The following is a 21,245-nucleotide window of genomic DNA, read 5'->3' as shown; positions in this document are numbered from 1 at the left end:
ATTATTTATTTATTTTCAAAATTATTTTTTTTAAATTGATATACTACTTTTATTTAGGAAGGATGCATTATATTGATCCAAAGGGACAGTAAAGACTTTTACAATGTTACAGAACATTTCTGTTTCAAATAAATGATAATTTGAACTTTTTTCATCAAGAAAGAAATATCACAGTTTCCACAAAAATATGAAACTGTTTTCAACATTGATTATAATCAGAAATGTTTTTTTGAGCAGCAAATCAGGATCATGTGACAGAAGACTGGAGTACTGATGCTGAAAATTCAGGATTTTATTTGACAATTTCTATCAAATTCATTATTTGACAGTGACAGTAGACAGTCAGAAAACTGCCCAGAGCTAAATTTCTTCTGCTTTCCCTGAGCAGGAAACAATGCAGGAATAAATTACCTTTTACAATACATTCAAATAGAACATGTTATTTTAAGTTGTGATAACATTTCCCAATATTACTGTATTTAATGTACCGAACATCTGCAGCCTTAATGAGAGACTTCTCTCATTAAAAATCTTACTGATCCCTTATTTTATTGATTGATTTATTCATTAATTGATTTATTTATTTATTTTTATATATAAGTCATTTTTGATTTTGGTTTTTGGCCAAGTGTATCCTGAATTTTTGGCCCAGAATTTTCATTTTGGTGCATCTCTAATCCTATATTCAACATATTCAAATTTTTCAAATTAACACACATTTAAAGTGATATATACACATTTAACATATGCAACAAATTAACAAAAAAGTATTAAAATTAAAGATAAAAATATACTTAAAACAAATTAATGATCTTTAAAAATATTTTTTACATTTCCTATTTTCGTAAGTACAGGGTAAAATCAATACATTATAGTTGTGGAAATGAATTATTAAATGTTTGAAGGGAGATTAAGAATTAAGACACACTAGATGTCAGAAATCGGATTAATTTTCATATTGGAAAATAAAACAATTAGACGATTAGATGAAAAGAAAAAGTATATTTTCATGCCATTAACCAAAAAATAGGATTAGGGCCAAGCAATAATAATAATAATAATAATAATAATAATAACCTTGAGATTAAAGTTGTTAAATTAAAAAATAAAATAAAATTTCAAGAAAAAAGTTAAGATAAAATGTTAAGATTAAATTCATTACATTTTGAGAATAAAGTCGTTATGTTAAAAAAAAGTAGAAATAGAATGTTTGAGAATGAACTCATTGAATTACGAGATAAAAAGATGGTAAATTCAGAGAAAAAAAAAAGTTGCGATAAAATGATGAGAATAAACATTAAATGAAAAGAAAAAGTCATTAAATTTAGAGGAAAAAATTTGTTAAATGTAGAGAAAAAAAGTCAAAAATTGTTTACATGTAATAATATCATTACATTACGAGAAAAAAACTCAAGAATTAAATATCAAGAAAAAATCTGAGAATGAACACACTTAATTACACACAGTTATTATGTTCACATATAGCCTACAGTTCTGACTGATTTAGGATGAAATAAAGTAATATTTTCCTACATTCTCTTCTGAGTAACGTTACTCAAACAAATCCAAAGAAGACATCTTTATGGCAGAAAAAAGGACACTTACAATTGAGATTGAGTCAACAATTGAAAAGATCTGACCAAAATGTCTGTGTGGGAACATTGCCAAAACAACTGAAGGACATCCTCCTCAGAAGAGTGACAAAAACAAAGTGATGTGCGAGGGTTTATTGGTAAAAAATATTGCACAAAGAATAAACAGGTAGCCTACACAAACATAAACCTTTTCTGTAGTTTAGAAGACACTTAATTATAATCTCTTACAAGATAATTAATCACAATTTACAGTATTACTAACAGTAAAGTTCATGTCTGTCAGGAACAGTAGTGTATAATATATTGCACAAAACAAGAGCTAGGCTTACTATGGTGGCGGGAAAAGGCGTTAAATAATTTTTACCTGTTTTATTATGACAAAAAATATATAATGGATAAACATACAATAACAATTTCTGCATTAGAAAAATAAACATTCACTCTAGTTAAATTACCAAAAACAAACAAACAAACTATTGGATAAATAAAGAAAAGCTGGAATCTTTAATTAATTACGGCTTACAGTGAGATTTGCACACGTGAATAACTACAGTACACATTACTGCACATTACACACTAGCCATAGATCACATGGTATATGTACAAAACTCCCAATACTCCTTACACAAGTGTCCAGAAACACGGACCCCTGCTCCAAATGTGTTAATACAGAGAGATTAATTGACCTTGATCATGTAAATCAGTTTTTCAAGGAAAAATACAAAGTCTGAGGTTCAGCACCTAACATGTAATCATTTCTGCTTGTACAGGGATACTGTGTCATTGTCGAGTGTGTGATTTGTGCTCTGTGTGTGTGTGTGTTTGCTGGTTTGGAGGTACTCCCCTAAACTTCAGTATTTCAGAACAGTGCGGGCCGGTGGCCAACACTCTTGAGCGGGACAGAGCAACAGGACATGCTCACAGAAAGCAGCCAGTGGTTGAGTGGAAGGTCACAGACCTGGTGCAAGGATGAGAAATAAGAGCATTTAGCATTTTCATGTCAGTATACATTTATAACATGTAGTGAAAAATTTAAGCAGACGTATTTATATTTACCTGTCAAAATCATGCAATGCCAAAGCAGCCAATCACATGACAGAGCAAACTCCAGTCTGCAGGGTCTGTCCGTTACGACTGGAGCTCCTCTTTGTGTACCTGAAGAATTTGAAGTAGTTAATTAGAGCATGTAAGGAAAGAAAACATATACTTGGTTGATAAAATCAAATAATGTCCCACATTTTTCTTGTTTTACTTAAAAATATGCAGATTAGGGAAGTAAAATAGGCTGTGTTAAAGTTTCGAATTAGTTTTTTTTGTATTTTCAGTTTTTATTTTAATTTAGTATAAGTTTTAGTGATGTCAGATATTATTAATATAATATATTAAGCTTATTTAGCTTTAATTTCTTTTAATTTCAGTTTTAGTTTTAGCAATTTTGGTACTTAACCTTAAAAAAACTTAGATGGAAATTAGAAGTATCACCAACTAAGGCAGGTGAAATACCTTTAAAATTCATCTCATATTTTTAATTCATTAATAATGAATTTAATTGGTTATTTTAATTACCTAAAACAATTTGGAAAAGTTTGTTTCAGTTAACAGTAACAACACCGAAAATAGTTTTTTTTTTCATTTATTATTTTATTTTTATTTTTTTAAGAAAAGCATCTCAAGCACAGTACAAGTATCAGAATGCTGCATAATGAAATAAAGGGGGGAAAAAAGCAAAGATTAAGCAAGCATAATAAATACTCACATACAGATGTACATATAATGACAATTACATATGCGTACACATATAGACAATTAAATAAAGCAACAAAAAAAGGGGAGGGGGTTATCCAGAGCTTGTCTCTTTAAAATAATCTAAGAAAGGGCTCCAAGATTTCAGAAAAACTTCAGGTTTCATTGTAAATTCAAATTTAATCTTTTCACGTGTAAAGGCAAAAAGTAGGTCAAAAACCCAGAAAATAGGTTTTAAATAGCACATTAACGGTCAACTTTATTTTTGGTAAACTAAAACACTCACGATGTACAGTAATAATGTTGCACCAAAAACATCACCATTTTCAACCTTCTCTCTGACTAGTCATTCTGCTACTGTCCCTTTAAGATGTAAATCACCTCTATCATGATTGGCTAGCCTTCTCGAATGGGAAATGAGTAACAAGGTCACCACTAAGTTTCTGGAAACTGTTCTCAGCTGGTCTCCTAGAGTGGTTAGACTGGTCTGTTGGCTAATTTTACAGCATCTTGACCAGATTGAAAGACCAGTTTAAACCAACTTTGGCTGTTTTAATTATTTTCTTTGTTTTTGTTTTTCAGAAAGTATGTACCTTAAATGTAGAAGGTCATATGTCAATGCTGCTTATATAAAATTAGTGGCTTGTGAATAACACATTTTTTACTTATCAAACTTGGAGTTTAAGTTCAAATTTTCAAACAAAGGTGATGTTTTCCATAATTTGCACACAAATGCATACCCATTTAGGTCCGCTGGCTGCGAGTGATACACGTGTTTGCTCTTCTCTGTAACGGTGAGGGTCCCGACATGGGTGGTCTCGCTGTGACTGACCCGGACCGGATGATACTGACTCTTTGACTCGGTGGAGCCGGAGGGCACACTCATCTGATTGCTGGGAGCGTTGCTGCTTGGTTCGGGGGTCTCTGTGAACAGCTTCTTGCGGCTGGATTCAGGTGTGGATGTTGCGATGACCTTGATCTCAGGCACAGGCGTCTGTTTCAGACGGAGACAGGTCTCCGAGTGGGCCTGCTGCAGTTTCTTCATGTGGTGAATGGCCACTGTAGCGTTGAAGGCTTGCTGGAGTGAAGAGATCATGATTTCAGACAGTCAGTAGAGCGCAGGAAACATCTAAACAAGCTCACTGTTTCAGTTAAGCACCTAATCTTCACCTTGAGTGAACCATGAAGTCAAATTAAAAACAATCAATGCATTTTAATGGTGCACAAAAAGTGAAATGTTTGGCCATGCAAGCAAAGTATGCAAATTTCACTGTTTGAATACCTACTTTTGCCCTATAACCTGCAGTACACAAACAGAGCTTACTGCACTGTCTTTCATAATGCAGTGCAATTAAATTAAATTAAAGAAGTGATTTTTTTATTTTCCCGTGCTCATAAACCATTCAGTATATGCTACACAGTATACACTTAGTAGTGTGCTAATAATTGATCCGTTCCAAAGATATTGGCTATTAAAAGTATTTATAAATGCTATGCAATACACGCAGCTGTTCAGATATTTTAGAAATGTAATGTTTTTGAAAAAATTCTCTTATGCTCATGATAGGTGCCTTTATATGAAAAAAAAAAAAAAGAATATTGTGAAATATTATTAAAAAAAATGTTTATATGAATATAAATGTAATTTATTTCTTTGATGCAAAGCTGAATTTTCAACTTCAGTCTTCAGTGTCACATGATCCTTCAGAAATCATTCTAATATACTGATTTACTGCACAAGAAAACATTTGTTTTTTGACTATTTTTTGAGAAACTGATACTATTTTTATTCAGAATTTTTGATGAATAGATAGAATAAATGTCTTTACTCACTTTTGATCAACTTAATTCAGGTTTGCAGCACAAAAATATTAAAAAGGTAATGTACACAGTCAACTATTTTTTAATTGCATGTGAAAGACAAAGCAAAATTTAAGAGTGTGCTTTTATTGTCACTTAACCTCCTCAGGTTGCATGTTTCATTAAAAAAGCAGCATGTCTGAAATAAAAATGGTCATCTTGTAGTAGTACACTTTCAAACTGAGTGTGTTGCTTTGCATTGTGGGATGCAGACTGACTGATGTGCAACATCACAAGTTCTCATTCTCTGGAAAAATGTCAGCGTTTGAGTTAATTTCCTCTCAACATGATATCCACCACAAGAAGGAGACCCATTTTTATGTCAAATAGATCTGGCAGCCGACTGATTGCTTTAGAACTGCTTTGGAAGTCTCACAGTATAAATCATATTGCTGAAACTAGTCTGTTCCAGATATTCACACAGATGGAGCAATTATAGGCAAGACGGGTGACCAAATCAGCCGCTCGTATTTAAAGCTGACCTGTGTAATCAGTCCAGAGATCATCAGAAAAAGCCAGCTAAGACTTAACCACAGGAGACACAGTCTAACCCGAGTTATGAAACATGACCTTACCTTCCACTTGGACTTGGCAAAGTTCTTCTGGATCTGCTCGCTGACGGAGTGGTAGATGTCCTGACTCCGAGCCGTCTTTCCTATAATCCTGCAGGACAAAGCTGGATTTAAAAGCAGAGCTGGTGGAAAACAGAAGGATTTGCTTTCCTTTTTTAAACAATCCCTAAGACAGAAATAAGTTTAGTTTGAGCTTTACAATTCTTGACTGTGGGAAACTTTGTTTTTTTCTTCTTCAGAGCAATGAGATTAAATAAAGAGAAAGCAGAGACTTTTGTTTAAGTCTGAGAAGAAAAAAAAAGGCCTACATAACCTCACATGCATCTCATCTAAAGTTTCAGAAGAGATCTCAACATTGTCTCAGACTCAGCGTCTCTCATTAAATTAAGACTGAATTATGAGTGTTATTTTAATATCAATTTATATCATTATAGTATTAATATCACATAAGCTTTTATTTGTTTAATATTTAATTTTAATTAAAGTTTTAGTTATTTTTTTATTTTATTATTGTTTATATATATTTCTGTTTAGCTTTATTTTTATTTCAACTTTAGTAAATTTAGCACTAGGAACTTATTTTATTTTAGTTAGTTGCAAATTTTTATCTTATATTAATTTTTAATTTTATTTCTGCTTTATTTCAATTACCAAAACATTTTTTATTTATAATTTTAAGTTTAAACAATATTTTCATCAAAAATTGTATTAACTTTTTTCGCTTCATTTAAATTACTGAAAATAATTTCTACAAATTTCTACAAGCTTTTTTAAAAATCTAATATTTACATTTTTTTTAGCTTCATTTCAATCACAATTTTTTTAATAATTAATTTTTTTAAGCTTCATTCTTTCCATTTCATAGTTTTTATTGTATTTTATTTCTGCTTCATTCATTGCAATTACCAAACATTATTTTTTAAATATTTTTTTTATCTAATATTCGTATTTTATTTTATTTCTGCTTAATTTTATGTTAAATAGTTTTAGTTAGCAATAATGACACTGCAAATGAGCTGCGCTACTATGCATGATTTAAATATACTCTTACTCTGTGTCAAAAATGTCTCATAATTTGTTTTGTGTTTCTGACATGTCTGATACATAAATGAAACATAACTAAAGCTCAAAAGCTCACAAAATTCAGTAAATCTGTCCTGCGGTCACTCACCAGGGGTGTCTGAGAGCCTGTTCTGTGTCATAACGCATCTTAGGATTCTTCTGCATCATGTTGCGGATGAAGTCCTTTGCTAGAGAGATGATAAATATACATGAGGTTAAAGGCTTCTAGTTACAGGTGTGTTTTAGCATGTGTTTGAGATGATTTAGCAGTAGGGAAGTATACCAGACTCCGAGATATCATCCCAGAAGGGCGAGTCGAACTCATACTGCGCCTTCATGATTTTAGAAAACAGACGAGTCTCGGTTTCTTCATAGAAAGGAGGATAGCCACAGAGACTGTAAAGATAAAGCAAAGTAAATTAATGCAAACTTCCAGCAGGGGGCGCAGTGTCTCTCAGAGCCCTGCATCGTTTGCTGTGTGTGGAGTTCAACAGCACAGCTACCCTGATTTAACACAAGCTTTAGGTTTCTAAATTAAGAACTAGCATCCGTTTATCACTCGCTGTAAACAGCAGTGTTGTTTAAAGTCCAACTCACTTGTGGAGCAAATATAGTATAAAAATCTTTTTCTTAGAAATGACATCCCTACTAGGAAGGGACTTACAGGATGTAGGTGATGACTCCAATAGACCAGCAGTCAACGGCTTTGCTGTAAGGTTTCTGGGCCAATACTTCAGGGGCTGTGAGGAAATACAGATTATTAGTGCAAAGATCATCAGTGCATGTTATAAAAAATTTGTTAAAAATAATTGTTCTTAATAATAAAACTATTAAAAATATTTTACCGAAGTAAATGAAATATATATATATATATATATATATATATATATATATATATATATATATACACACACACACACACACACACACATATGTGTTTATAGGGCAATATATATACACTAAATTTACTCAAACTAAAACTGGAATAAAATAAAGCTAAATATAAATATTTTGAAAGAACTTAATATTTCTAAAGCAAACTAAAATAATAATGGAACATATTAAAATAAATGCATATTGATATATTAATAAATACTAGAATAAATAAATACTAATAACAGTAACCTGTAAATATAATACAAAATAACACTTTTTTAAATAATTTTTCCATCAAATACCTACAATTGTAACTAAAAGTAAAATAAAAAATATTCAAATGAAAGTATATTAATATAAATGAATATTACTAAATAATATAACAGTTTATTAATGATATCAGATAAACACCCGTCTTCATAATTTTCAATAAAAATGGCTACAATTTGAACTGATCTTAGAATAAAAATTATAAAAATTATAAAATTAAAGCATTAAAATATGCTTAAATACTTAATACTGTATGTTTTTATAATCGATTATCCTAATATATTCTCTTCCTCTGTCTTTTCTGCTGATGTCACTTTACACAAGGTAAATATTTAGTGACATTTCAATCAAAATGCAGCTGTGTATGCGACCTTTCAGATTTACAGATGTGTCTCTTTAGCTCTGACATTCACTGGCTGTTTAAAAGCCCATTTATTTGACATCATTCCTACCGACATATCCTGGAGTCCCGCAGGCCGTGGACATGATGCCCTTCTCCTCCATCTTAGACAGGCCAAAATCACTGACCATGATCTTGGAGCTTTCATCAGGGCTGTAGTAGAGCAGATTCTCTGGCTGTAAAGGCAATGTTTGGTGGGTTTAAGTCGGCATCTGTTGATATCATCCATGTCTATCCACAGCATACTGTTGTATGCACATGTTTGTGTGAATGCGGCATGTCTGTACCTTGAGGTCGCGGTGGACAATGCCGTTTTTGTGCAGGTAGCTGACCGCCTCCAGCACCTGTCTGATGACCAGACTAGCATCGGCCTCTGAATACATGCCCCGGTCCAGGATCCGGTCGAACAGTTCACCACCCGAAACACTGATGGGATACGAGCAATGTAAAAACATGCTATAAAGACACATGAGGTTTACAGTATCAGGGGTTTTAATACAAACAGAGGTGCTTACAGCTGCATGACCAGGTAGTAATGCGTCCGACTTTCATAGAAATCCTCCAAGCAAACCACATTGTCATGTTTGATCCTTGATATGATGACAACAGATTCATACGTTAATATTGGATCCATTATGTTGTACATGCATTTTCAATGTCTTTGGATTTGATTTTATTCTCAGTCTCGGTTTCCTTCCAAACTGTAATTCCCATTTCAATTTTAATGTGTGGTACTTTTCACAACAGCTATAGTGTTTAAAGCTTAAAGAAACAGTTCACCCCAAAATGAAAATTGCAAATGAAAATGCACTCACTCGCAGGCCATCCAAGAAGTAGAGGAGTTTGTTTCTTAACAGGAACTGATTTTGTAAACAAATGTTGCATTATCTACATTTTGCTCGTCAGTGGATCCACTGCAGTGAATGGGTGCCGTCAGATTGAGAGTCTAAACAGCTGATCAAAACATCACAGTAATCCACAGGTTATCCACACCACTCCAGTCCATCAGTTAATGTCTTGTGAAGTGAAAAGCTGCATGTTTGTAAGAAACAAAACCATCATTAAGATGTTGACTTTTTCACTGGAGAAGGCAATATTATGGATAGAGCCCTTTTTGGCCAGAAGTAACAGTTTGAATTTAAAAACATCTTAATTATGGTTTTGCATAAGACAATAACTGATGGATTGGAGGCATGTAGATTACTTGTGGATTATTGGGATGTTTTTATCAGCTGTTTGGACTCTCATTCTGACGGCACCCATTCACTGCAGAGGTAAGCAAAATGTAGATAATGCTAAATTTTTTCCAAATCTGTTCCTGTTGAGAAACAGGAACTCCTGTGATTGCATTTTAACTCATTCTGACGGCACCCATTCACTGCAGATGGTGAGCAAGTGAAATAAGGGTAAATTTTATCTCAATCTGTTCTGATAAAGAAACAAACTCATCTACATCTCAGATCGTCTGCGGGGTGCGTAAACCTTCAGCAAATTCACATTTTCTACTCCTTTAAGATTATTACATCACAGACACAGCTACTGTTGGTTTAATTCAGTCTTACTTTCTCAACACAGCGATTTCATTCTCCAGGTTGACATCCCTTTTGTTTTTCTTCTTCACACACTTCAGTGCAAAAAGCTTCCCTGTTTTTCTCTCCTTCACCATGAAGACCTCTGAGAACGCTCCCCTGGAGAAAGCAGAGACAGAACGACGAGATAAGGTCAAATGTGCAATTACCTGGGATGATGTTTTTCTCCATGGATCTGAGAGAGAGCGTGATCCTGGTTAGTGTGATGCCAGTGTGGCATTTCCCCCTGAGAGCAAAGCAGGTTTTAATGAAGGTGAGGATGTGACCTTTAAAACCCTGCCGAGATCTCAGCGCTGCACTGAAACATGCCCGTTTAATAACAGCATGTGAAACTGGGCAGGGCCCGGGGAAGATCTGGGATGAAGTAATGTGTGAAGCAATTACTATTAGTGCAATACATTTGGTCAGATAAACAATACACATACAAATCCTGTAGATATGAGGGTGAACACTTTTGAATTAGGACATCTATCTATCTATCTATCTTTCTATCTATCTATCTATCTATCTATCTATCTATCTATCTATCTATCTATCTATCTATCTATCTATCTATCTATCTATCTATCTATCTATCTATCTATCCATCTATCCATCCATCCATCCATCCATCCATTTAAGGATCATTTTTTTATTTACTGAAAATACTAGTACTTAGTATTTAATATAATTCAGTAGAGTTAATTGTTTAATACTTAAGTAGTGTTATTAATTTATTTTCAGTATTCAGTTTTAGCTTTAGTTCAGTTGTAGTTTTTTGTGTGTTTTTTTCCCCAGTACTTTCAGGACTTGAACTGATAAGAAAAAAGAAAATCCTAGAAATTAATCAGAGGACAATAACAAATACTGAGGAAAAACGGATTCTGAAAAAAAAATAATAATAATAATAATAATAATATATATATATATATATATATATATATATATATATATATATATATATATATATATATATATATATATATATATATATATATATATATATATATATATATATAAAACTAATGCAACTAATTTTGTAAATGGGTCATTAGCTCTTAGCTATTGGTTTTAGGAAAGGGGCTTTTTCTTCTCTCGATGCGATCCTCAGCTTTAACCTGGAATAGCTGTCATGGGATAAAGATTACATGTGAAATCCCTTCCGCAATGGAAACAGTAATGACTTCTGTTTCCAGGTGCAATGATAAACACAGGTCAGCTGGCACTGTAAGGCCTCGGATGGAAAGAGGCTAGGTTACAGTACAATTAGCCTGGGACTGAGTCTTATCTAGGCTATGAAGAACGCTTGCTGAGATGACATGTGCTATCACTGGTTTACCTGCTGCAAGTCTGCATATCAGTCAGGTAATACTCTTATCAGTGTTTAATAGCTAAATTTTTCCAATCTGTATTTTAAACCATGAAAATCATATTTTCAAACAGCATCTTTGAATTCACTATCACTTAAAAAGATCAAAGAACATAAATAAAATAGAACTGCATAAGATATAACTTCTCAGACCATATATAAAAAAATACAAAAAAAATACTAAGGGAATATATCTTGAAAAGAATAGCATATTTTGAGTGTAAATCATAATATTTTATTATTATTATTATTTTATTATATAACTGCTACTATTTTCATAACATTAATATAAAGACAATCTTTAAAAAAGAATAGTGTAATTTGCATGCAAATCTCACTAAATGTATTATTTTGTGTATGTAATGACATTTGCTACTTAAATAATATTTATATATTTATTATTTAAAATAATATGAAGATTAAATGATTAAAAACAATGCAATTTGAGTGTAAATCTTACTAAATGTGTTATTTTTAACTGTAGAAAATATTTTAATAACCTTTACTGCTTCAAATAAATATTAAAAGAGTATATCTTTAGAGTAACTTTAGTGTACATCTCACTAAATCTATTATTTTCAACTGTATAATTTTATTTCATTTGCTACTTAGAATTTAAGCAGTTATTGAAGTATATTTTTGATATAACACTGAATTCATAATGTTTTGGACTCCTGGTTGACATCACACCAGTTACAAAAGAAGTGCAACATCACACATGTCTTCCAACAATCAATCTCAGCCTCCTACACACACGCGAAGCGGCACGAAACAACCGTGTCCCTGACACCGCCAGCATCTAACACATATTCCCACAACACCCATTTTCCTGCTCTGAATGCAAAAGCTCAGAGATGCGTGTTTAACTTCACCCGCGGTCAGGAGTGAATAATCCTTTAGAAAGTCCTCAGTTCATTAACTACTGTGGATTTTAATGAAATGCATGAATAAAAACTAAATTCAGCTCAAACTGAAGGTTAGCGCACAGAATGTGCCCAAAGGCAAAGAAAACTACCAATGAAATACATGAAAACACTTTTTTCTTTCATCACACAGTCTCTCACACCTTAATATAAGCCAATTTTAGATGCTGTCCGTCATCCAGATGAGTGTTAAGTCCAATAGAAGTCTGCTGAGGGATTGTGGGAGTTAAATTCAGGTTGTTTTTGTCAGTTGAAAGCACCGTGATCAACTCCCTATGGCCCATAATGCCCCACTGCTGCCACTAACACCCACAGGCAAGGGCAGGTTGTGACAGAGCTCTCTAGACACACTAGTTTATGCTTGAAACTAGAAAATGATGTCGTTTTAGGACCTGGGAGAATTGTAAACTCAGGTTTTGGTTTTTAATTCCCACCTCACATTTGAGGACAAGGTGCATGTGGTCGCAAAACACAACAGCAAAATTCTCACAAAATAAAAAAATAAATAATAATAGTAGAAATAATAAAAACAATAAATACAGAAGGCAAATGTAAAAACAATTAAGTAAAAAAGAAACAATTAAGCATTATATGCTAATTAATGCAAGACACTATAGACAATAACTTTTTTTTTTTTGGAACTGGCCATTTTTTTTTGGCTTTTTTGGATTAGTGAAAACAAAACATGCAAAATAGACTTTTAAGTGTTTATTTTATTGGACTGTATTTTTTATACATCTAAAAAAAATCAATATTTCTAACTATTTACTGTATTTTCTGATTTATGGAGCGACGAAAATAAAATAAAATCCCCTTTGTAACTTATTTTTGGAGGCTGTTAATAAAGCAAAGATTATTGGAGGACATTTGACAAGAAATTCAGTATTTCACAAAGTTTCATGTTCAATTCTGTGTGCTACTTGCCATTTCTTTGTAAATATTTAAGTAAAAATGTCATTTTACATCCAAAAAATGTATGCAAATTGGCAAATATTTAATAAGATAATAATTAGATATTTAGACTTGTTTACAAATATCATTTCTCAAAAAAACGTTATTCATGTAATCAATCAAGTAGTAAAGTATAGTCATATTTATTAGTTACTTTCGTGTCCTATTCATTTGGGGTCCTTTGCCTTATTTCAGGAAAATAATCGAGTATAATAACTTACATATACAAAAAATAAATCAGTATCAAAGCAATAGACCGGACATCGTAGGCCATGTCCAGTAGATTACCACAAATCTGTCTCTATCCCGTTAGCCCTTCCCTGACACCTGTGATCCCTGTTCTTGTCTGCCAAAGTGATTAACACACTCCTGTCTGGAGGTGTCTTAACCTGTGCTTTACCCTTGATTCACCTACAGAGGTGACCTGAATACTACACTCTCAGAAAAAAAAGGTACAAAAACTGTCATTGTGGTGGGATCTATTCAAAAGGTACAACTTTGTACCCAAAGGGTCCATATTAGTACCTAAAGATACAGTTTTGAAAAGGTACTACCGCAGTCACTGACTTCCAATCCCACAATAGCTCATTCATTTAGTCATGAATGGAGATAAAGGTTTCTGACGCTTGTGCTGATCTCACAGTGTCTGTCTTCAGGGACGGGACGTTTTTCTGCTTTGTGATCACTCTACAGTCAGCAAAGACCATGCTCAGCCGCTCATGTCTGCTGTGCTCATTGTCCAGTCAGCTTTCTGTGTCGCGATGACATCACAACTGATTCAGGACAGCATGGCTTACCGTCTGAGACCCATTAAGTTGCTCAGATGGGATAATGGATTTGAGATTACACATTTAAACAGCTTATTCACAGTCTAAATCATAATTCATGTAACATTTTCAGAATATTTCTCCCATCTGCGTCCTATTGGCTGGTCAAGTCCTGCCTCCAAACTTATGCAATTGTTTGAGCTTGTGTTAAAATGATCAATGTTTCATTACAGACCAACAGTGATACACTTTTCAATGGAGTCAGCCTCCAAAAGGTTTACGTGGCTATGCGTATTAAACTTAGATAAGATAAATATTCAAAAAGTCACATGCATTTTATTCAGTCAACTATTTCCTTTATCAAATTGCTTTATCAAATCACAACATAAGACTGAAAATGTTAAGACACAGTTAAAGGTGAATGCCCATGAGCTTTTTCTGAATGAACTGCTAATGCCAAAGACTTACAAAGCACTAAAAGCTAGTGTAAATCCGTAAAGTGTAAAGTTGGGTAAACAGGCATTTATGGGGTCAATCCTTTACCGGCTGGGTGAGCAAAAACAGCTTTCTTGGAAATGTCTCTTACACGCTTAACAGAACATTTTTATTTATTTATTATTAGTTAAATTTTTGAGAAACAAAATTGTGCAATTAAAAAACTTTTCAGTATACTTTTTATCACTTTAAATTATTGTATGTATTTATTTATTATGGTAAGTACATTTAAGCAACACTAAAAAAACTATGTAGGAACTCAAAAGAATATTTGTCAAAGTTGTAAATAAAACAGATCATTGGTGTATGTCGTACAAAATAATTCAGTCTTTAAAATTTCACATTGATTTCAATCTGTTACTTGCTGTTTCTTTGTAATTGTAAAATTTACTAGCAAATCCTAATTAAAAATTCTATTTTGACTCAGAGATTGCTAGTAAATTTCACAAATAATTACAAAGAACTTTTTAATATATTTATATTTGTTTTCAGTGTACATTGTTAAAGTAAAATTGTACCTGTGACATAAAATCCATGAGGATATTTTTACTTCATAAAAACTAAAGCTTACACTATTAAGCTGAGAAACTTATGTTAATAAACCGTTCCCAGTTTTTTAAATGAATAAGAAGAAGAACAAATTGTCTACTTACGATCCTAGCACCTCCATGAATTCAAACACATCCTGGATGTTATCCGTGCTCTTTTTCCAACCGTAGTCGCCCTCCTTGCGGACCATTTCTGCGTGAGCTTCTACAGGGATTTCTGGAAAAGAAAAAAAAAAAGAACAAGATTTAAAAAAGTGATATGTTCGGATAAAACAAGTAATAAATCAAATCTTTATGAATATACCTTTATTTGCAGCCAAAACAATCCCAAATATTCCAGGAGCCATGAGGCCTGGTCTCTAATAAATATTACAAATTAAATTTTAAAAATCAAGATGAAACTCAAGATCAAAGCTTCTTTGCATCCTTTAGAATGCAGCTTGGTCTCTCTGGCGAAGTCTCATGTTCATTATCAGCTATCTTGATTGGATGTGTGTTCATCTATCAGCCTGTTTTAGTGTGTCACTGACCTCTAAAGCCCTGTTAAAAATTCCAGAGCTTCTCATTGGCTGTCCTACATGGCTTTAAGGCAGGTTTTGGCTGGTCAATGCACAGACTCATATATGTGCGTCTTAATGCTGGAGTTTAGGTGACTTTTATGATTGATGCATGGCACATTTGTAAAGGAAATATCTCTGATTCTATTCTAACTAGAATATCTAGTTTGCAGGTGGATTTTGTCCTTTGCATGTCCACACCTTATATAAAAGTGTCCAAAAGCATCATTGATTGAATGCATCTGATAATGTCATCTTGTGAAAATTACAAAAGTCTTGCTTCTTGCATCAGATCAAGGCTACATCTCAATGCTAGTTTTACTTGATCTTAGTGCTGCGTTCGACACCATAGATCATGACATACTCATAGATCGATTACAAAACTATACAGGTATTCAAGAGCAGGCTGTAAGATGGTTTAGATCCTACCTGTCCGATCGTTACCCCTTTGTTTATTTAAATGGGGAGTCATCTCATTTATCACCAGTAAAATATGGAGTGCCACAAGGATCTGTCCTAGGTCATATGCTTTTTTCAATATACATGTTGCACCTTGGTAATATTATTAGAAAATACGGGATTAGTTTCCACTGTTGTGCTGAAGATACTCAGCTATATATCTCAACGAGACCAGAAGAAACTACTAAATTATCTAAGCTAACAGAGTGTGTTTTTTTTCATGTAAAAGACTGGATGACCAATAATTTTCTCCTGTTAAATTCGGAAAAGACAGAGATATTACTCCCCATATTACAAAAACAGCATTCTTCCATCTTAGAAACATTGCCAAGCTACGAAATATGTTACCTGTTTCTGATGCAGAAAAGCTAGTTCATGCATTCATGACCTCTAGACTGGACTATTGTAATGCACTTCTAGGTGGTTGTCCTGCTTCGTCAATAAACAAGCTTCAGGTAGTCCAAAATGCAGCAGCTAGAGTCCTTACCAGGTCAAGAAAATATGATCATATTACCCCAATTTTACAGTCTCCGCACTGGCTACCTATTAAGATCCATATCAGTTACAAATTATCATTACTTACCTGTAAGGCCCTAAATGGTTTAGCTCCTGCGTACCTAACTAGCCTTCTACCACGCTACAACCCATCACACACCCTAATGTCACAAAACACTGGACTTTTGGTAGTATCTAAGATAGCAAAGTCCACTAAAAGGAGGTAAAGCTTTTTCGCATTTGGCTCCCAAACTCTGGAATAGCCTTCCTGATAATGTTCATGGTTCAGACACACTCTCTGATTAAATCTAGATTAAAAACACATCTCTTTCACCAAGCATTCAAATAATGCATCTCATAATTTTGGACTGCAGTTATATCTGATCAAATGTGCATTAATATTCTTTAGCTTGAGTTAAACTAATTCATTTTACTTGGTTGGAACAGCAGCTACGCTAATTATGTCTCTATTTGTTTCTCTGTTTTGCCATGGGAATTATATCCAGTGGAAACTAAGATTTACACAAGCACCAATCTGGATCCAGAACACCAGAAAAGAGGTGACACCCACCCCTCAGAGGACCTAAGATGATGCTAACCCTGAAACAACATAGAGAACTACCACATTCTGCCTTAAGTGTGATTTTAACAATCCATCAACTGCACAGAAAGACAGCACAAATTGGCAGCATGGGAAGCTGGAATGGGTGACTGGTTATTTTTCACCATGTTTACTGTGTTTACTTTGAGGTTTCTTCAAAGGAGTTCAGTTATAAATACAGATTTGTCTTCCAACATAAAACGACTTCTCTGGGATTAACAGTACTGAGTTCTAGTAACTCTGGCATTCATTTATATAACAGATTAAAGAATCTGATCTTCGAGTCAACCTTAAACAATTCACTACCTACGTTCAGAAGGTCAACTGCATTTTATAACTTCAAAAGCCCAAAATATCATCAGTTTGCCACTAAACGTGTCACTGAGTACCCCAAGGTGGAGAAAACACTTTGGAATGGAGTATTTTGCAGACTATTAGTAGACCACTAATAGACTTAAAAAACAAATTGGGTAACCTAAAGAGAAAAGGAACATCCAATTAGGAGGGATGAATGAACTACAGCTCTCAAAGAACATAAGCACTCGGGCGAACTCACATAGTTGCATGCAGCCAGTTTCATCACTGTAATAAACAACATCTTTGCAGAATTATGATAGAGGCTGGTCAAAAACAAACAAATAAATAAATAAAAATTAGATAAACAGATAAACAAACATACATTACAATGACAATATGTTATGAAATTCATAAAAATATTAAATAAAAAATACAAATATATTAAGAATTTAAATAAACATTGAAAATAGTTTTAAAAGAAGATATTTTTTTCCATATTCAAAAATAATAAAATATATATTTTTTTCAAACGGTTCAAAACAAACAGAACTCCCATTCTATTATACTCACGATTTCATAAATTATTTACAATATTTCACAGAAACTTCTAACCTTGACAAACCTGTAATCTTCAACATATGATTGGATTACTTAGCCTACAGAACCCTTTCCTACATTACTATCCCGTTCAAATTACTAACATTAACAGGACATAAAAATCAACATCTTTCCCTTTGTTTTGTCTGTCTTAAATTCTAATATTAAAATGAATATTGTAATGCACAACATATTGTTAGTTATGACAACAAACTGTTAGAAGAAAGGGATCATTGGGGTTCTATATAGAACCATAGGGTTCTTTACTCAACTCCAAAGAACCTTTTATGCTAAAAAGGTTCTATAATGACAAGAAAGAACCCTTTTGGCACAAAGGGTTCATATCTTGAATTTTGTGATCATTCACATGCATTCATAAATGCATTTGAATACACCGAATAATGCAGTGAAAGAACGCACTCAAATGCACATGCGCACTAATATGACTTCATTATGTAACTTTACATTAGCCTAGATGCGTAAACTTTTTAGGCACAATTTGTTTAGTTTTTTTAGGCACATCATTAAAACAAAAAATATGAGTTCACATTTCACACCTAAACAAGCATGGAAAGCGTAATTATAACTAGTTAGTTAATTAGTTAAAAATGCCTATTCACATACAGCTATGATTCGCGAACCCCAAACTGACTCAAATGATTCCCTAAACCGCTAAGAACTCCCGAACTGATTCAAATGATTTGCGATCCCCAAACTGACCCAAATGATTCGCGAACCCGCTACGAACTCCCGAGCTGATTCAAATGATTCGCGATCCTCAAACTGACTCAAATGATTCGCGATCCCGCTAAGAACTCCCGAACTGACTCAAATGATTCGCGATCCCGCTCCAACCACCAAACTGGATTCAGATGACTCAAATGATTCGCGATCCCGCTAAGAACTCCCGAACTGACTCAAATGATTCGCGATCCCGCTCCAACCACCAAACTGGATTCAGATGACTCAAATGATTCGCGATCCCGCTACGAACTCCCGAACTGACTCAAATGATTCGCCATCCCGTTCCAACCCCCAAACTGGATTCAGATGTCTCAAGTGATTCGCGATCCCGCTACGAACTCCCGAAATGACTCAAATGATTCGCGATCCCGCTCCGAACTCCCGAACTGACTCAAATGATTCGCGATCCCGCTACGAACTTCTGAAATGACTCAAATAATTCGCGAACCTGCTACGATCTCCCGAACTGACTCAAATGATTCGCGAACCCACTACGAACTCCCGAACTGACTCAAATGATTTGCGATCCCAATACACATAATGCTATAAAAGTGTGCACATCTAGAGAAATAAACAGCAGATGTTCATGTTAACAACTTCTTTAACTTGAGCAAACGCTAATAGCTACACATACATTTGTTAATAAAGTAAATAAAATGAAAACATTAATGTTTTAATGCTACTGAATAAAAATAAACGATCCACTCGAAAGTCTCTGCTCATCATGACAGGACCTGGATCAGTCAGCTGCGTCTTGGGCCGATGACATCACTTCCATGGACGCATGTTGTACACGCCCCCGTCCATTGACTCCGCCCCCACGTCAGAAAAGTGAAGCGCAAAGGAAAAATGGCATCGCAAGCTCAAACTAGACTGACGCGCAAAATAAAAGCAGCGTTGCAAATAAATTAATAGATATGACCATGGAAAATATGTATTGCAAAATCATTGCTTTCGCGCTGTTTCATTTGTTTTGCAATTCTTAATTTTTGTTTGCAAAAAGCAAATGTATTTTCCTCAATACTTTAAATAAAATGTTTTAAATTTGTTTTTGTTTTTATTGTTTTTGTATATTTTAAACAAGGTAAATCTTTCTGATTTATTAAAATAAAAAGTCACATACATGGATTTTTCTGGGCTAAGCCCCGGATCTCCACTCACCCTAGAACCACCCCTGGTTACAGCACTGCACTTGCAGTCTCTCTTTACTCAAATAAAAAGAACATCTACATGGTTTTGTCTTAAGATGCAGCCCCTTTAATGTCCAGTGCGTCTGACTAACTCATATATCGCATACACACATAAACATGCAGTTCAGCACGGATAATTCAATCATGCAGCGCATGTCCCGGTGCGAGATGCCCCATAGCTACACCTCAGTGACGACGGGATCTAGTCTGTTCATCCACAAACCAGCGTGCACCTTTAATGTGCACGTGATGCATTAATTAATTAATCATCATTCACGACGTGCATTCTGATGCATGTGGGATTATTTTACAAACAGCCAGTTTTTGACCTTACCTTCAGGTCTGTAACAACTCCAGCACGATCTCTGTCTCTTGCAGAAATGATCAAGGCTCAAGCAAGGACAGCAATGACAAAGAATGACATGCGAGGAGAAAGGATGCTGCGCAGATCTCAACGATACAGACATTTGCAACGCGTCCGAAATGCAATTATGCACATTCCTGTGCAATTAATGCAGTGTGATCGGAATGCAAAAATCTTTCATATGCAGTGTGCATTTAACATGCAAACCACTCACGGTCATCAATCCAAGAAAAGTTGATTTCTTCATCAATTGTTGCGTGCACTCAGTCAATAAAAGAATCTATTGCAAAAAAGAAAAAAAAAAAATTCAAACAACTTTAAATCACCGTGCTCATGTAGCCTATTGCAGGCAAATATATTTAGTTGCTATAACTGCACGTAAACATGAACACTGCAATTTAAAGGCTGACCTGTTTTTAGCAGTCTCTGTGAATTGAACAGGAATCGGCTTTACTCGGGTCAGCGTCCCGTCCTTCGACTTACCTAGAGACAAGTGCGCAAAAGATGCCCGGCTCTGACTCTCCTAAAGCCCGCTGCAGTCTGGACAGATTAAGCTCGTCGAGAGGCGCAAAAATAACCAACAGGTTGGAGATTACACGAGCTGTCAATGAAGGAGGAGCGGCCAGCGAGGCGGATTCTCAAGGTCTCTTCTAAATGACTGTCTGCACGTGATGTCATCTTACAAAATTAAGAAAGAAGAAAAAAACACCTTACTGTAAAAGCTGTGGTTGCCAGCACCTTGCAATAAAAACTAGTTTGCAGCATTTTAGGTTTAACTCTCGTTACACTGAACGGTAAAAACTTCTGGTCTATATTTAATTTACTAATCCATGCCATCTGAAATCTGTTTACGTGACTTGCAGAATATACCGATAATAACCAACGTGATAAAACAAGTTATAAAAGAGACAACAATAAGTTAATCACAAGTGGCCAATCAAC

The 21,245-nt window shown here is 34.2% G+C and overlaps 1 protein-coding gene across 4 annotated transcripts; it reads right to left on the bottom strand.

Annotated features, from left to right (window-relative positions):
- Positions 1 to 1,561: 1,561 nt before the first annotated feature.
- Positions 1,562 to 20,936, bottom strand: camk1gb (calcium/calmodulin-dependent protein kinase IGb). 4 transcript variants are annotated; one of them, XM_026199721.1, is made up of 13 exons: positions 20,274 to 20,478; positions 15,105 to 15,216; positions 9,941 to 10,066; positions 8,894 to 8,968; positions 8,666 to 8,804; positions 8,431 to 8,554; positions 7,497 to 7,572; positions 7,116 to 7,228; positions 6,942 to 7,020; positions 5,774 to 5,861; positions 4,079 to 4,416; positions 2,652 to 2,750; positions 1,562 to 2,553 (listed from the first exon to the last, which is right to left on the bottom strand). In XM_026199721.1, exons 1-12 carry the CDS (start codon positions 20,404 to 20,406, stop codon positions 2,684 to 2,686), a joined length of 1,470 nt encoding a protein of 489 aa, XP_026055506.1. In that variant the 5' UTR covers positions 20,407 to 20,478; the 3' UTR covers positions 1,562 to 2,553; positions 2,652 to 2,683. The 4 variants fall into 4 exon arrangements, with proteins under 4 accessions (XP_026055506.1, XP_026055507.1, XP_026055508.1 ...); XM_026199722.1 differs by lacking the exons at positions 1,562 to 2,553; positions 2,652 to 2,750; positions 20,274 to 20,478 and adding an exon at positions 20,787 to 20,936 and having other exon boundaries at positions 3,260 to 4,416; XM_026199723.1 differs by lacking the exons at positions 1,562 to 2,553; positions 2,652 to 2,750; positions 20,274 to 20,478 and adding an exon at positions 20,518 to 20,583 and having other exon boundaries at positions 3,260 to 4,416.
- Between the last annotated feature and the right edge of the window lie 309 nt (positions 20,937 to 21,245).

Source organism: Carassius auratus, chromosome 23, assembly GCF_003368295.1.
Source record: "Carassius auratus strain Wakin chromosome 23, ASM336829v1, whole genome shotgun sequence".
In the NCBI taxonomy this organism is placed as follows: domain Eukaryota; kingdom Metazoa; phylum Chordata; class Actinopteri; order Cypriniformes; family Cyprinidae; genus Carassius; species Carassius auratus.
The sequence above is the reverse complement of the archived record's forward strand: the minus strand, read 5'-3'. Positions and strand labels throughout refer to the sequence as shown.

What these genes read in the sequence shown, in the direction of transcription:
- camk1gb (XM_026199720.1), bottom strand. Translation starts at nt 20,406, where the DNA reads ATGTCTGTATCGTTGAGATCTGCGCAGCATCCTTTCTCCTCGCATGTC. An exon ending in TTGTCCACCGCGACCTCAAG is followed by an intron (nt 8,555 to 8,665) that starts GTACAGACATGC and finishes TTGCCTTTACAG; the next exon opens with CCAGAGAATCTGCTCTACTA. An exon ending in GGATGATATCTCGGAGTCTG is followed by an intron (nt 7,021 to 7,115) that starts GTATACTTCCCT and finishes TCATCTCTCTAG; the next exon opens with CAAAGGACTTCATCCGCAAC.